The 17,845-nt window shown below is 35.1% G+C and overlaps 1 protein-coding gene and 1 non-coding gene across 2 annotated transcripts in view; one reads left to right on the forward strand and one right to left on the reverse strand.

The window, feature by feature from the left end:
* Positions 1 to 3: 3 nt before the first annotated feature.
* Trnar-ucg lies at positions 4 to 76 on the reverse strand. The gene has a single exon. It is a non-coding gene; the product is annotated as a tRNA-Arg (tRNA).
* Positions 77 to 1,030: 954 nt separating this feature from the next.
* The window catches only part of LOC124455907 (myotubularin-related protein 13-like), a 43,599-nt gene continuing 26,784 nt past the window's right edge, over positions 1,031 to 17,845 (forward strand). The window contains 15 exon segments of the mRNA XM_047006512.1: positions 1,031 to 1,039; positions 2,603 to 2,896; positions 3,693 to 3,870; positions 3,873 to 3,911; positions 6,003 to 6,135; positions 6,759 to 6,867; positions 7,724 to 7,837; positions 8,728 to 8,802; positions 10,813 to 10,926; positions 11,701 to 11,751; positions 12,319 to 12,396; positions 12,778 to 12,876; positions 12,999 to 13,292; positions 14,302 to 14,451; positions 14,735 to 14,803. Of these exon segments, the coding sequence (XP_046862468.1) occupies positions 1,037 to 1,039; positions 2,603 to 2,896; positions 3,693 to 3,870; positions 3,873 to 3,911; positions 6,003 to 6,135; positions 6,759 to 6,867; positions 7,724 to 7,837; positions 8,728 to 8,802; positions 10,813 to 10,926; positions 11,701 to 11,751; positions 12,319 to 12,396; positions 12,778 to 12,876; positions 12,999 to 13,292; positions 14,302 to 14,451; positions 14,735 to 14,803 (1,800 nt within the window). The 5' untranslated portion in view covers positions 1,031 to 1,036.

A 17,845-nucleotide genomic window follows, 5' to 3' on the forward strand; every position in this document is an offset into this window, starting at 1 on the left:
ATACGACCCCGGCAGGATTCGAACCTGCAATCTTCTGATCCGAAGTCAGACGCCTTATCCATTAGGCCACGAGGCCGGTTGAATATATGTGTCTAGTAAACGTATTTTAACTAATTACATAAATGTTTACATTGACTAATGCATATTCAAATGCAAATGATTGACAGAATTATTACGAATTTATTAACTTACTTATATAATAATGGCTCCGTCGATTTCGACATATGAGGGTTCCACGAAGTGGAACATCCTGGTTACTTAAATTATAGTGAAGGCAGCTGACCAGACTACAATCACTCGTACCTTTCACGCAACTACAACGCTGATATCAGCGTGACACATTTGTGACAAGGCTGCAACATTGCAGATGCAGATACAACTTACTTATATAGGTATTAAAGCATTCGACAAATTTTTTTATAGTATAAAATTTTGAAGTATTTAACATGGAAAAACAGTTTGGTGGTTTGAAATTGCTTAAGATTTTCAAAAACGTAATTTTCGTTAGTTTTTGCCTGTATTTGAACTTTCTTTAATCCATCATGGTCAATTTTATTCTTGTCATATATTGAATGGACTTCTCAATGGGGAGTTTAAATTTACTCGTTAACGCTCCAAATATAACTCAGTTCAGTGGCGTTTGTCTTATATCAAGTGCGCATGTGCAAGACTAATATTTTATTCAATATGGCGGACGCAATCGAAGGTGATGGGTAGGGCATTAAAATATGTCTCGTTTGGCAGATTATTTTGCCGTTATTGGCATTCCTAAAACAAGTTCGCCAGGTATATGTGATTTTTATTATTTATCTGGTCGGGTTGAGTGTGAAACATCTTAAATTATCTTGTTCAAGAATCTTTATTGATTCAAGTAAATTGTCGTATAATTTCACAAATTGGAAAAACAACGTATTTGTGTTTTATGGAAAAAAAATTGTTTTTATTATTTTGTCGAAATAGATAGTCTGGCTGGAAAAGTGCTTCAACGATTTCCATCCCAAGACAGAAAAGATGATGCCTTTCCGAAGCAATCGAAATGGTAATGCCGTAAAATATATTACTTAAAAAATTGTTTTAAAATTTGTTTGCATGTATTATTACTTTCTTGTTACTTTATGTAATGTAATTAAACTTTGCCAAAAGTTTTCTCTGCGTCATGTCAATGTGTTTCCTATTCATCATAACCTTCATTTGATGATAATATTACGTACTATAATTCTTCGCATCACTGGTTTTCCAGCGGCCAAAAACCGCTCACAAGTTGGAAATTTTAAAAATTGCGCGGGATTGATTATACAAACTTTATGATGTACGTTTCGTAAGAATGATAAAATTTTTATTCCAAATTTTCGTTATACTGTGGCAAGGTGATTTTCTCAAATGTTTAACGTAGATAAACTTAAAACTTTCATATGATTGGTTCATTTTTTGTATTTCTCTGTTTATGTATTTGTGGTATTGCCATTGCTAAACATTGGCAATGCCACCTTAACAGTCCAGTTATACATGACAGTCATTTGAACTTTATGGCCTTTTATAAATTACATATAATGTCATTACAGTGGTCAGAAAAGTTGCTTCATTATGTGCTAAAGGGCTGAGCGTGAAATAGCAATGATGAAAATCATAAACAGTCTGTTAGTACATAACTAAAACTCAAAGTCAAAGTCCTGACTAGAATTTTTAACTTATGCTTTAATTTTGATTGTACTTAAAAACCATGACCACCGACAATTTGAAGAAGTATAATATAAAACAAATTCCGAAGAATCAAGACAAGACGAGAAGTAAACTGTAAATTTTCGACTTTATTTCAAAGTCATCCTCAGACAGAATGTAATATTTCTGTAAAATCTGTCTGGATTCATATTTTGCAATCTCAAGATGTCTTGCTTCTTCGGAATTTGTTTTATATAATACTTCTTTGATTGTACTTGAATACTTATTTTTGTATCCACATGTACTAATCGTAATCCACATGTACTAATAGAACATTTTTGAAGTTGAAAATCAATAATCTTTGCAATTTTACTCAGTGGCATAGGTAGACAGCCAACTTTTTCCTTCTGCTATCCCAATATATTTGTGTTTACTGACTGTGACAACCATAGATTTCTAAAGAAATGTATAATGATAATCCTTCAATCTGCTGGCTGGCTCTGCTAATGGCTGTACGCGCAACCAAAGAATGTTGAAATAAATATGTTTGTGTTTCATACATATTTGTTAATATAAAAACAATAAAACACATGTGGTAATTGGTCTATTTTTTTACTTGCATTAGCCTGTGCTGACCAATCTGAGCTCAGCAAATCAAATCAATGAACCAATCAAAGAGAGTTTGTATATCAATCATGAATACATGTTAGAGGAAATATAAAAACTTTTGTTCTTAATTTGTCTGTTTTGCATTATTGTTATTTGCTTGAAGAAATAACATTTGTGAAAACTATCAAGTTCATTTGTGAAAACTCTTGTGCTATATGCTCCCGTGCAAACCACCAACCTTTGGTCTCAGGCTTGCACAGTTTTCTTTTAGTTGCTGACAAATAATTTTTACTCTTCAGTTTTATTCAATACAGTTATTCATCTTTTCTCGTAGTTTTGCCAGCCTGCTGGATGGGAGATGTCATATTACAAAAAGGAATCAACATTTTTTGTATCCGTTCTAACTGATGTGGTCGGCAATAGAAGCTATGTAGCATGCCTTTCGTTTCATGAACCATTCACTCTTGTAAAAAACAAAGAAGATCTCAACTCTGGTATAGAAACTGTTGACATCACCATTGAGTCAAGTGATGGTACCCAAAGTTCTTCCAAGGATGTTGAAATGGAAGTATACTATCCCAAGTGTCTTTGTTTGATATCAAAGCTCTCATACTTCAACATTTTGAAGGTAATCATGTTAAAGTTGGTAATCATACTCCGTATAGAAGACTCTTGTTTAACTCAATATTTGAGAAAGAAACAAGAAATTTTTTATTTGAAAAGTTATATTTCGACTTTGTTACAAATTCACCATCAGACTATATTTATAAGCTAACTGGCTCTACTTATATGTGCATTACATCATTTCAATGGAAGTGGATGGGTGGGATTGGTTGATTGTGGCGTGAAATCAAATAGTGACAGTTCTTTGCTGGCTTTAAGCCCAATATTAAGTTCTGGATGGTGTGATTTAATAAAGAGTGCTTCCATTTAGTAAAAGTTAGTGTTTGAGTAAAATATTTTTTAGCTGTTAAGTACAAGCTCGTAATGTTTGAATTACATTTGTCCAAAAGAGTTTTGTGATGAAGTGTGTTCTTATTTTGAGATATTATGTCCTGTGCTTTTGGCATTGCAAGAATTGTTGTGTAATAGCTTGTTTCATGTTTTGTGGTTTCATTAAAGATAAATTGCTTCAGGTTTTTGGGAAGGGATATGGTCTGATTTATTGTAGATGGCTCATTTACAACCTGTTTACACTACACTTGATTGATTTTAACCCTGGATTAATTTTCCCCCAGATGCAAAAAAAATGGACTTTACATTGTACCATTAGCTTTGTGGCAAGTTCAGCAATTTTTCTTGTTGCTATGTAAGCAGTTTGTTGCTAAGTAAAACCAGTTGAATACCAGATTAACCTGTTGAAGTGGGTATAGTGTAAACATGTCAATAATATTTATGTCAATGAAGATGATTTTCGTTTCTAGAGTTGCCTTGCTGCAATTTATACATCATGGAAAAATGAAAATGGAATGCTACTTGAGAAAATAGTTTCCTCGATTCTTGGCTTCATACGTGCTCCTTCAGTAGGTTCTGATTCAATAACATTCTCCATTGGTCTTGGAGATAAGACAACACTAAGTCCACCAATATGGGATGAAGTACCGTCACTGGAAAGTCTGTGGCTAACTTATTTCGTTTACTTGGTAAGCAAAGTTGAAATGTCTAGAGTTCATTTTGAGACAAATTTAGGAAACAATATTTTTACAGTAGTTTGCCTTGTTATTACAGAGGTTTACATGTTTGTGATAGAGGATTGCCCTGTTGTTACAGAGGTTTACACATTTGTTACAAAGGTTTACATAGTTGTTACAAAAGTTTGCCTTGTTGTTACAAAGATTTCCATGTTTGTTATAGATGTTTGCCCTGTTGTTACAGAGGTTTATACATTTATTACAAAGGTTTACACAGTTGTTACAAGAGTTTGCCCTGTTGTTACAGAGACTTACATGTTTGTTATAGAGGTTTGCCCAGTTGTTACAGAGGTTTACACATTTGTTACAAAGGTTTATGCAGTTGTTACAAAAGTTTGCCCTGTTGTTACAGAGACTTACATGTTTGTTATAGAGGTTTGCCCAGTTGTTACAGAGGTTTATGCAGTTGTTACAAAAGTTTGCCCTGCTGTTACAGAGATTTACATGTTTGTTACAAAGGTTTACACATTTATTACAAAGGCTTACACAGTTGTTACATAGGTTTACACATTTCTTACAAAGGTTTACACAGTTGTTACATAGGTTTACACATTTCTTTTAAAGGTTTACACAGTTGTTACATAGGTTTACACATTTCTTATAAAGGTTTACACAGTTGTTACATAGGTTTACACATTTCTTACAAAGGCTTACACAGTTGTTACATAGGCTTACACATTTCTTATAAAGGTTTACACAGTTGTTACATAGGTTTACACATTTCTTATAAAGGTTTACACATTTCTTATAAAGGTTTACACAGTTGTTACATAGGTTTACACATTTCTTACAAAGGTTTACACAGTTGTTACATAGGTTTACACATTTCTTATAAGGGTTTACACAGTTGTTACATAGGTTTACACATTTCTTATAAAGGTTTACACAGTTGTTACATAGGTTTACACATTTCTTACAAAGGTTTACACAGTTGTTACATAGGTTTACACATTTCTTACAAAGGTTTACACAGTTGTTACAAAAGTTTTCCCTATTGTTACAGAGATTTACAAAGGTTTACTCATTTTTTCAAAGGTCTACACGGTGGTTACGAAAGTTTGCCCTGTTGTCGAGAGGTTTACACGTTTGTTACAAAGGTTTACACGTTTCTTACAAAGGTCTACACGGTTGTTACAAAAGTTTACACGGTCATTTTACTGTTGTTACAGATTTTTTCATAAATCATTGTTAAAGATTTTTAACGCGAAGATTAGCCTTGATTAATGCGTTTGAGTGGTTTTCGTAAAGATTAGCTTTAAGAAGGCTACCAACGGTTCCCAACGCGGCCAGGCGTTTATGTAAAAATCCACTCGACATCAGCACAATATGCGGACGCGAATTGTAACCAGTCCCCTTGTGTTTGAGTAGTTTACGTTTGTGTGCAAACTAGAGCGTTAAACATGTTTGTCACGTTAGTTGTGGCCGCTGAAAGTGACGTTTCCCTGCTCATAAAGATACGTTCCTTAAGTTTCAGATCTTTCAGATACGTTTCCCGCGCTAACAGCCTTTTATTCAAATGTCTTTCATACAATTATTACTGTGCTAGAAATCACGTGATACAGTCTGTATATCGCTGGAAAATCTGTAGAATGCTGTATTTGACGAGTTTGAAAGTAAAACATTTAATAATGTTCCGACATGATAGAAACATATTCCTTTATCTGTAAGAGCACGAAGTTTTTTCTCCTGATACACTTTGATTTGATTTCCTGGTTGTGTGTGCCACATATGGTGTATTGCATCATATGTGCCACATAACTCGTTGCGTGCATTCCCGCTAGCGGGATGCAACTTTTACCAAATCCACTGCGTGACACATTTGGTGTATTACATCCTTCGTCATCTAGTTTGTTTAGTCCATAACTCGTTGCGTGCATTCCCGCTAGCGGGATGCAACTTTTACCAATTCCACTGCGTGCCACAAACGATGTTGCATCATCATTGAATAAACATTACGCACTACAACGAACGTTAAGTGTGTCCGTTTTCATTTCCTGTGTTTTTCAAAATAAGTTCTAAAATTATATTCTTTATTTTCGATAGGAATGCACAATGTACTGTCTTTGTTTTGCGCGTTGGTCACGGAGAACAAAGTACTAATGTATTCCAGCAGTTATTCCTTACTAACGAGTGCATCACTGGGTCTCTTGGCTTTATTGTATCCTTTGAAATTTAGGTAATGTATGTATACGAAATTTAGACATTGCATGTGTAGTCAAACCTAGCTGCTTAGCGAGAATTTTTGGGTGAACGGACTTGCGTCCGCTTAATTAAGGAGTTCGCCTGATAGAGGTTTCGTTATTGAGAATTAGCTGTTTGAGACTAAATTTGGGACTTTACGAAAAATAGTACAAGGCCGCCTAATAAAGGTTTGAGTCCGTTCCTTACTTGTGTATTTGTGGTGAATGTATAGTGTATGCACTTGTTGTATTTTGTATCGACCTAATTATAAATCGTTAGAAAACATGAAAGTAATTGTGAGCTATCTGAGACAACAGCTTGAATTCAACTGGTGTATAACTCAGGATTGTATCGCTTCGTGTATTTTATCTTTCTGCGTGTTTTTGAAAAACAATTCTTTTGGTTGTATTTCCATGTTGAACAGTGCTTGAAGAAATCTCAGACGTCATGAAAAGGGCGTAAAATTACGAGGACTGTCCTCATATGGGCACATTACGCAATTTTTTCCTCCATTTTTTACGGCGTCTTTGACGATACTTTGTGTTAGCTTAATTTCTTTAATATACTGTCTGTGCTTGCGTAAATAACAAACATGCGACCATTTTTTTTTCATTTCAGTTACGTGTACATACCAATATTACCATCTCGACTGCTGGATTTTATCAGTGCCCCAACACCTTTTGTCATAGGTGTTCATACGAGCTATAAATTGAACATTCCCGAAGTGGTGAGTATATTCTTGAAAGTTGTGTAATTATCTTTAGGCAATATGTATTATTTAGGAAATGAAAGATGCTAACTGTGTTTGCTCAGGCTTATGCAAACCTAGGAGACCTTTAGGAGAACTCGAGACCAGATCAGTGCCAGCCTAAGACTGAAGGTCGAGGGTTGCACCTGTTCGAGGTTTCTCACAAACGTCTCTGAGGTTTGCATAAGCCAGTGAAAACACGAAAAACATCTTTTATTTCTTTTATAGAATAACAATATTGCGAAAAGATAATCATTTAAATTTTTCCTGTAAAATGAATTCATAATTGATTTCCAATAGGTTGCATTTCCTTACTCGAGCTCAAATCGATTTTTTACAGGCTATTGAAAAAAAGCTTTAGACCAATCACTGCACGTGTTTTATTATGTTAATTTATAAAACACAAGATTGTATTCACTGGAGTGTGAGGAGATATACATCCCTCCAACAAACCTTGGCTAGACGAGTATTCGTAGTTGGAAAGCAAATTTCATTATAAAATATTAATGTACCAGACGACTAAGCTAAAGTAATTGTGATTAAAAATTATGTCCCAATCATGATATAAGGGTAACAAAATTCACAGAAAATGTCTGACGTGGCTTGTCAACGCACACCAAGTAGAGCATTAGAGCACTCTCTAGCCATATGTTGTAGACAATACTGCGTAGGCTGTTATGTAGGCTAAGCAGCCCCATCCCTCCATCATAAAAATCATCTGGATCCATACCTGTTGTAGCAGTTTCAATTAAAGTATCATCAAGAAGACTGGGTACTAAACTGATTATCGTATAGCAACGCCATAAATTACTTTGTTTTGCATTAACACGTTTAGAGCGATGTTATTTTTGTCGATCTTGATGGTGGTCATGTCAGTATTCCAGAATCTGTCAATCTATCAACCATACCCGAACCTTATTTATCAAGAACAAGACATGCTCTTACTCTGGTGAGTTTTTTATTTTTCATAGCGTAATATATTTTTAATTCGAAAGGAAGGATTCTTTAAAACAACATCGGTATGTTCTGGTGTGATCGAGGCTTGTAATTGGTGCGGAAATCCTAAATCTACAAACCGAATAATTAGCAGCATTTACCTTATGAACAAGATCGGTTTTGATTTGTCAACTACCTACAAACAACTCCTGATCTTTATGATTATGGCGTCTTACGTTTCTACAAATTATAGTTTCTATAATTATTGACGCCATTTAAAGCCGGTTTTGAAAAAAGTCGAATGATAGTAAGATTTGCCACAGTTTTTTAAAAACGATATGCTAAAGCTTTTGAACAAAAATGATGCGGAAAACATAAAAAAAGCGACGAAGCTGCCTTTAAACATATATACAACACATTTAAAGGAGAAGAACTTGAATAAACCGTCTGAAAAGGACAAATTAGAGAAGGTTTTGAAAATGTTTTACATCGATATGTTTCAATAGTACGTATTTCAGTTGGTTAAAGTGAGAAATAAAACAATTATCGAATTCGGCTTTCGCTTGATATCGAGAATTGTTCAGACCTCGGTCAATGTTATTCGCTTCGGAAGATAACATTGACCTCTGTCTGAAAAATTCTTGATATCATGGTCAACCTCATGCAATAATTGTTTCGTCATCATTGTCTGATTCACCCAATCGGAAAACCTCCTTATACGTATGTATTGGGTTTACTTGTTATGAAAACATGGAACGCAATGGACCTTTTAAATGTCGGTTTCCAAAAATCACTTATTCACCAACGTTGGATTATTGAAAGCAGCGCTATTTGACAGGATTGAATAGTTTCCACATCTTTCCGTATAATTCCATTTTATTGTATTGAATTTTTTTCTTCAAGGTTCTCAATCCATATCTTGTCGTATCTGATCTAACATTTCCACCTCACGTCAACCCATCACCTTTAAATCTTCAGGTAATCGTCGATTATGATGTAAAATACGGTGATTTAGCTAACACGACGTTTCTTCTAAAACGTTGTCAAATTTTCGCGAGGGATCTGGGTCTAGGACGCCACCACGTTGTAAAGTATTTACGATTTGGTAAACCTTTTGTAGGACTTCGTCAAATGATAGTATGAAACAAGTTTCATCCATTTCGGCATTTTTCCTGCTGAATCGTGTTTTCCTATAATTTTTAACTAATTCCTTGATATCAAAAATATACTGCAGTATACCATTTCAATAAAATTATAAATAAAAGCAAAATCATCGACATGCTGCTTTGTGACTAAAATTGTTTTGACACCGAGGAAACCCCCGAAATTAGAGCAGACTCCGCGTTGTTTATTTGTTTGTTTTTTTCGCTTTAGGAAACAGAATATTCGCAGTTTTTTCTTAAATGAATAAATGTAGGCCTATGTAATCTTTTAACATGCAAATATCAAAGCTATTTCCTTATTTTTGTCCAAAAATTAAGTTTGTTTCAGCCGTCGTCGATACGACGTCAAATTGTATGTTTTCACGTCTTCGTCGTCAACACAACTGCCGTCGTAGATTGAACCGGAAGTAAAAGGCGCATGCCACGCCATTTTCACGGCGTCTTAGACGAAACGTCGTGTTTGCTAAATCACTCTAATATATCACTTTAACGTTTGTATATGACGTTCTGGCGGTTCTGCACTACGACTTAAATATACATACGGTTTTGTTCACTTTTCCTAAAAAACATCACAAAACTTGAAAAAAGGGTGACTTTTACCCTGCAGACTTCATAATATGTTTATCGAAACATCGGGGACTCCATGATCAAAATAAAATGATTTACATGTTTTACATTATCAACTCTGGTCTCTGGAACGAAACTGAGACGAAAATCACCCCATCGCATCGTTTTGTTTTTTTTTACCAAGGGCTGAGTTATTTGAGCATGCGTAGTCTGATTGTTGTCAACTAGACATGATTTTTATGTTTTATATTTCGCGTGTTTTTTTAGATTAGAATCCCGGTAATTTCATCCATGGAGATGAGATTTTCCTTGTAAACGCAATAAATTATACATCTCACTTAACGGCCCTCAGTTCAGCCAATGTTTGAAAATGAATCATGTATTCAGCCCATCGAAATAAAATACATGGAACGCTACCTGTAATACAAAACCCTAATAATTTTTTGAAGCCGTGATTTTACCCCAGACACGCGAGATTTCACCCCAGACACGCGTGTGTAGTCAATGAATTATTACTCCGCGAGAGAATCTCGAAGCACTACACACGCGTGTCTGGGGTAAAATCTCGCGTGTCTGATGTAAGATTTGGCTTCAATTATTTGCTTCAGGTAGCGTTCCATGTATTTTAGTTCAATGATCCAGCCCCTAAGTTTAGCGACGTCGTATGCGTTCCCGCTATTTAAGTTATTTAGTTATTTGGATATTGGCGCACGTTTCGTCGGCGTTGGCCGATTCAGACCACGTTCACACTGTGCCGTTAGATGTTCGTTCTTTTTTGCTGTTTTGTCGACACTACGCCGGCTTTCAGTTTGTTTCAGTTGTATTTATTTGAAGTCTACCTGTTTTTGCTGACCTTATATATCCCTGTGACAGCTGTGTTCAAATATTTTATCGCGTCATTATTGGCAGAGAAAAAATTTCGCTGAACCGTAATAAAATTCTTACGTCAATGCGTTCACACGCAACGGAAACGGCAAAATTTTTTGTATCGTTTTCAAACTGTTACCAATAGCCGTACCGCTTTCAAATTAGTACAGTGCTTTCATACTATTTCAATCGGTATCGTTTGTAAATCCTACCCCCAAACTGTAAGAGATTTGCATCGTTTTCAAACTCTACGGGTATCGTGTGAACGGGGTCTTAGACGATATTTAGAACAAGTGTGAGGTAGGCGTGGACTGGCACGAGTTTTGTCGTCAGCGTTGGAAACAAGCTCTTATACACGAACTGTACGTTTCTTAAAAATTTATTTTTTCAGGATAAAGAAGTTCGTGCGATATTCATGCGCTTGTTTGCTCAATTATTTTCTGGATACAGATCATGTTTAAAAGTAATAAGAATTCATCCTAAACCAGTCATCACATTTCATAAGGTAAATGAAAACGAAAATTCGCAACCCTTCTATCAATCATTTAAAATAGACGACAAATTTCTTTATGTCAAACATCCAATGTTCGGAAAACAGCTAAGGAAACCTTTCCTTCATATTTCTGTGCCAAGTCGTAAATAACGTTTCCTTAATTTCACGAGAGCGCAATGGTTATAAGACATTTAAAATAGACGACAAATTTGTTTATAGCAAACATGTTTCGGCATACTTTATGATTTCCGAACATTGGATTCACTTCGCACTGCAGATGGGATAAAGTACGCCGAAACATGTTTGCTTTAAAGAAATTTGTCGTCTATTTTAAATGTCTTATAACCATTGTGCTCTCACGAAATTATGGAAACTTCTATCAATACAATTAAGGGAGGGGGGATTGTGTTCCTAAAGCTTTATTTTTCTTCGTCTAAAGGCACCATTATTTGTTATAACCACATTGACAGTGTATTTAAAAAGACAATGCGGTGATCACGTGTTTATCCACGTGTTTAGTGTGTTTAGTGCCAGTATACTTTTCCTTTACTCGTTGTTTTCTGTGTTTGCTCCAATAATTTTCTGTAATTGCCTTATAAAGTAAATAATCAAGTTTATCGTGAGAAACCTGATTAAAACAAGAGACGGCAGCCATGTTTTTTTGCTACTCGCTATATGTGAAAAATTATGTAGCGAGTATCGTAGCCAATCAAATTAACGCATTTACAACTGAATACTTGTATGATTCTGCTATAATCATTACTAATGTGATCTCTATAATTGTAGGCATCTTTTACTGAGAAGCGGGGTGTTTTGGGCGATGATTTTTTTAATAAGGTTTGTTTCCATGTTTCCATGTCTCTAATATATTAAAGTTTCTAATTGCTGCACATGCTTTTTTTATCAATTTTCTGTTCATACATGTACATATCCACTTAATATACATTTGGGATGTATCAGAGAAGTGTATCCATAGATCTACAACTGCACATACACTTCTTAAAATCATTCTTTCACCCAAATATAGTTGGGGTGTATCAAAGAAGTGTATCCATGTATGTGCAGCTGAGTACATCCATGTACATTTCTTGTTAGAATCATTACATTCACCCATATATAGTTGGGGTGTATCAGAGAAGTGTATCATGTATGTGCAACTGAGTAAACACATGTACATTTCTACATAGAATCATTGCTTTTATTTGTATACAGTTGCGGTGTATCAAAGAAATAAAATACAATACAACTTTATTTATACACGGGAAAAAATAATGTTAAAACTCTACTTTTGTACATCTGTATTTGTTCTTTGTGTCATTCTTTTCTTTGAATGCACACAGTTCTTTTGTTGTTGCAAAATATTAGTCTATACTCTGACAAGTTGCTTGTTTTTTTTCCCTATAGGTTTTAGATAGTATAAGTTTTAACCAATTTATTACGGAACGTGGTCCTCCACATAGAACATGTGATCTATTTGATGACGTAAGTTTAATTTTATGGAGAAGTTTTGATTATATACGAATTACATGAATTATTTGTTTAGAATGAAATGTCGGAAATGATTGTACGAAGCTATTTTTTATGTTTTATTGATCAAAATATTTGCAATATTTCCTTATCGAAAGATCAAGGACTTTCAATTCTGTGAATCGCTACGATTTTTGTTATTTAACATCACGACCAAAATTTCATTTCATTAAGTAATCATGAACAAACAAATAAACAAATTGAAAAATTACGAAAACGAAAATTTCAAATTACAGATTTTCAAGTGGAAACAACTCAAACTAATGTCTTCAAGCTAAATAAAATACACTCGCCATTTCAAAATATTGCAACTAATTTTTTTGTCGATATTTAAAGCTCGTGGCCAACATCGACGAGGTATTGACGAACGAAATGAATCTTGATGCAGAGATCTGCGGAAATATTAAACAAATCGCCAAGAAACTTTACGATAATGTATGTCCACGTCTGTACGCTTTTCGTAATTTGATCAAGAAACACATACCTTGTTTATTTTTATCTTTGTTGATAGTTTTAACATGTCTTTTTAACTCCGGACTTTTGTTCGGTATTTGCAGGAATCAAGTAATTGCGCCGAAGATGATATTCACAATTTCCTTGCGCCACTCAAAGAAAATCAGCCCACCGTTTTCCCGTTACTCGACTCGTCTATCATCAATAAACAACTTGCTGATTACGATGCCAGCGCAGGGGATCCGACAGCGAATCGTGTTCAGTCATTTGGCAAGGTCCCGTATGGATCAGGAGAATTTAGTTTTCAAACAAAGCACTATATTAACGTTCGCAAGCTGGACGTTCTTCGTGACTGCGTCGCTTACATATTTGAGAATAAGATTTCGGAAGCCAGAAAGGTTTGAAATTGTTTGGGCCCGTAGCTTTCTTCTTTTCCGTAGAATTTTTTTCTCACACATTGACGAAACTCGCGATTGTGTTGCTCTTTGAAAAACAGATGAATTCATCGTCGGTTAGATCGATTTTTTGTACTGGGGCCTGTTGCACGAAGCCTGGATAGCGTTATCCACTGGACAGCAAATTTTTCTGAACTTTCATAAAATCTCTTAAAACAAAAAAATGTACAATTTGAACTGTGCAATCGCTGAATTAAAATATTGTTTCGAAGATTACAAAATTTCTTTGTCGTGAGAAAAACATAAACGCCCTTTTTACAAGTTTCAAAATTTTCGCTATTCAGTGGATAGCGCTATCCAGCCGTCCCCTGACCTCTTAAGTTATTTTGTTCCAAGTTTAAAGCGAATGCTTTGAACTCAGAAGCATCTTAACATGTGTAGGTGTTGAATGTCGAAGTTAGTGCAGTTCAATCTTGAGGACTTTTTGTGTTTGTATTGACTTGACTTCCGTTTTAGAGTTTTGATACGTCATTGAGCAATTCTCTAGGGGCAGTTTACATGAGCCCATTAACCGGGATTCAGCGAGGGGTGAAATAATTTTGAGTCATTGAAAGGAGTAAAAACTTTAAGCGCAAAACTTACAACCTTTTCTAAAGCGTCATAAATCATTTTAGTTGTAATTTTCAAATCAGGCTAAATTACTTGTTTTCATTTTAAAGGTTTTGTGAATTTGCAAAGTCAGAGCTTAGAGGAATTGCTCAAATAAGTTTTTTGTTGTGAAGTATTTAATCTTTTCCATTTGCCAAAATGACTTAACGCTCCGCTGACTCCCGGCTACACGGGCTTATGTAATCAGCCCGTTAGCAATGCAATGGTCGACACCTACTAACATTCTGACAAATATATTGCTCTGAAGAGCAGTTTTTCTTCCACGTTTTCATGTCTTCACATCAGTAGCTGGTACATTGGCATAATCAAGCTTTCCAGACCATTACTGCTTGTGTTTTTTCAGGCATTACCCTCCGTTCAAAGGGCGTTGAAGTCACGTGGAGCACAACTGGCGTTATGTCAAGAGCTTGCTGCACGTTCTGAACAACATAGAGCTGTTCTTGAACATGATCAGTTTGTTTTGGTTATCACATTAATGAACTGTGCATTACAGGTATGTTTTAAATGCTTGAGAAATTTTCAAGGTATGTTATAAATGCTTGATAAATTTTGAATTACAGATACTTTTACTTATGTGTACTTACTGGGATAGATTTACTTGGGCTGCGAAGAGAGAGAGAGGGGGGGGGGGTGTATCCGAAATTTAACAAAAAATATTCTTGATTTTCCACGGCGACAATTTCTACTTTCTCGTCTTTAAAAGCAGGCATTGAACAATCATCGTAAATTCAAGCAACATTTGTATCTTGTTAAAACCATCTACTGCTTTTATACAGGATGATGCGAGTTTGAGCGATGGTGCTGTTGCATCAGCCTTACTTCCTTTGACGTCAGAGTTTTGCAGGGTAAGTATGTACACAGAATGATATTTTAAGTCATTACGTATTTAAGATTATTACGTATCTGTATGGGAGTTGTCGATGGATGATCGCGGACAACCATCCTTTGTTCATGTTAGGACACCTTTGCACTTTAGGTACACTACATAATGTTAAAAGGCATGTAAAAGGAAAAAATTAAATTTTGGTGATTTAAATTATGTTTTCATTGAACCCTAAAACTTTGTTCATGTTAGGGACACCTTTGTACTTTAGGTACACTACATGATGTCAAAGGGCATGTAAAAGGAAAAAATTAAATTTGGTGATTTTAACCCTAAAGCAGTTTAGTCTTACGTATCTCTGTCCATTCTGAAAATGTGGAGGTTTGCTAATGTCGAGGTTTGCTAATGTCGAGGTTTGCTAATGTCGACGTTTTCTAATGTCGACGTTTGCTAATGTCGACGTTTGCTAATGTCGAGGTTTGTTAATGTCGAGGTTTGCTAATGTCGAGGTTTGCTAATGTCGAGGTTTGCTAATGTCGAGGTTTGCTAATGTCGAGGTTTGCTAATGTCGAGGTTTGCTAATGTCAAGGTTTGCTAATGTCGAGGTTTGCTAATGTCGAGGTTTGCTAATGTCGAGGTTTGTTAATGTCGAGTTTTGCTAATGTCGAGGTTTGCTAGTATCCGATTTTCAAAACCACCTGTGTCATAATGAAAAATGTACAAACCAGAATAACCTGTTATGTTACTTTAACCGTATGGAGTCCGTTGTTTTGAAATGTTAAGGCTGTAGAATTGTACATGGTATTTTATCCAACAGTTGCCAAGAAACTAAAGGAATTTTTAAATTTGCAACGATCATTATGACGTCAATATGACGTCACAGGTGGTGTAAATCGGATATTACCAAAATTTCAGTATTTCGATGATAAAAAAGATATGAATGCACAGTTTTAGAAGTATACTGTCCTTTTTAGAGTAGTCTTTAATAACAATTTAAATCAAATAGCAAGATTTTCGTTTCACTGTCCCCTTAAAGTGGTGAATTCGACATCTGCGTGTAACAAATTTGCATTTTTTTATTGAAATATCTCTGAATAAAAATTACATATTTGTTTATGGCAATCGCTTTCGTTAAACTGTAACTAAACAAATATCTAAACCAGTTTCATGGCTAGAAATCACGGACAACATAACGACAGATTAGCTAAATTATGCGCACAAGTCATTAGTTTTTAGAAAACAAGATGGCTGAAGTACTAAACCGTTCAACTGTGAAATTACAAAACTGATGCGCACAACTAGAGACGAAATGATTTGCAAGGTGCACAAGTCCAAAAATAACATACAATAGCAGATGTTTTTCGCTGTAAGTTCGTTACCCTTGAAGAGTTGCCATCATGTGACGCGAGCTCACCCAAGTGGAGACATTTCCTCACAATACAAACCTGTATTAAAGTCCACGAAGCTCCTTACTTCTTACGTTTAGCTAAATATGGCTTTGTCCGAACTGTTTGCTAGCAAGTTGCACACGTCTAATCTTGTAGTACGATGTTTAAACTGTCGTTCTGTATAGGTTGTAAAAACTGTAGTTCTGTATAGGTTGTAAAAACTGCCGTTCTTTATAGGTTGTAAAAACTGTCGTTCTGTATAGGTTGTAAAAACTGTCGTTCTGTATAGGTTGTAAAAACTGTCGTTCTGTATAGGTTGTAAAAACTGTCTTTCTGTATAGGTTGTAAAAACTGTCGTTCTGTATAGGTTGTAAAAACTGTCTTTCTGTATAGGTTGTAAAAACTGTCGTTCTGTATAGGTTGTAAAAACTGCCGTTCTTTATAGGTTGTAAAAACTGTCGTTCTGTATAGGTTGTAAAAACTGTCGTTCTGTATAGGTTGTAAAAACTGCCGTTCTATATAGGTTGTAAAAACTGTCGTTCGTTATAGGTTGTAAAAACTGTCTTTCTGTATAGGTTGTAAAAACTGTCGTTCTGTATAGGTTGTAAAAACTGTCGTTCATTATAGGTTGTAAAAACTGCCGTTCTGTATAGGTTGTAAAAACTGTCGTTCTGTATAGGTTGTAAAAACTGTCGTTCTGTATAGGTTGTAAAAACTGCCGTTCTGTATAGGTTGTAAAAACTGTCGTTCTGTATAGGTTGTAAAAACTGCCGTTCTTTATAGGTTGTAAAAACTGTCGTTCTGTATAGGTTGTAAAAACTGCCGTTCTTTATAGGTTGTAAAAACTGTCGTTCTGTATAGGTTGTAAAAACTGTCGTTCTGTTTAGGCTGTAAAAACTGTCATTCTGTATAGGTTGTAAAAACTGTCGTTCTGTATATGTTGTAAAAACTGTCGTTCTGTATAGGTTGTAAAAACTGTCGTTCTGTATAGGTTGTAAAAACTGCCGTTCTGTATAGGTTGTAAAAACTGTCGTTCTGTATAGGTTGTAAAACTGTCGTTCTGTTTAGGCTGTAAAAACTGCCGTTCTGTATAGGTTGTAAAAACTGTCGTTCTGTATAGGTTGTAAAAACTGTCGTTCGTTATAGGTTGTAAAAACTGTCTTTCTGTATAGGTTGTAAAAACTGTCGTTCGTTATAGGTTGTAAAAACTGTCTTTCTGTATAGGTTGTAAAAACTGTCGTTCTGTATAGGTTGTAAAAACTGTCGTTCATTATAGGTTGTAAAAACTGCCGTTCTGTATAGGTTGTAAAACTGTCGTTCTGTATAGGTTGTAAAAACTGTCGTTCTGTATAGGTTGTAAAAACTGTCGTTCGTTATAGGTTGTAAAAACTGTCTTTCTGTATAGGTTGTAAAAACTGCCGTTCTGTATAGGTTGTAAAAACTGTCGTTCTGTATAGGTTGTAAAAACTGCCGTTCTATATAGGTTGTAAAAACTGTCGTTCGTTATAGGTTGTAAAAACTGTCTTTCTGTATAGGTTGTAAAAACTGTCGTTCTGTATAGGTTGTAAAAACTGTCGTTCATTATAGGTTGTAAAAACTGCCGTTCTGTATAGGTTGTAAAAACTGTCGTTCTGTATAGGTTGTAAAAACTGTCGTTCTGTATAGGTTGTAAAACT

This window comes from Xenia sp. Carnegie-2017, unplaced genomic scaffold (assembly GCF_021976095.1).
Source record: "Xenia sp. Carnegie-2017 unplaced genomic scaffold, XeniaSp_v1 HiC_scaffold_4, whole genome shotgun sequence".
In the NCBI taxonomy this organism is placed as follows: domain Eukaryota; kingdom Metazoa; phylum Cnidaria; class Anthozoa; order Malacalcyonacea; family Xeniidae; genus Xenia; species Xenia sp. Carnegie-2017.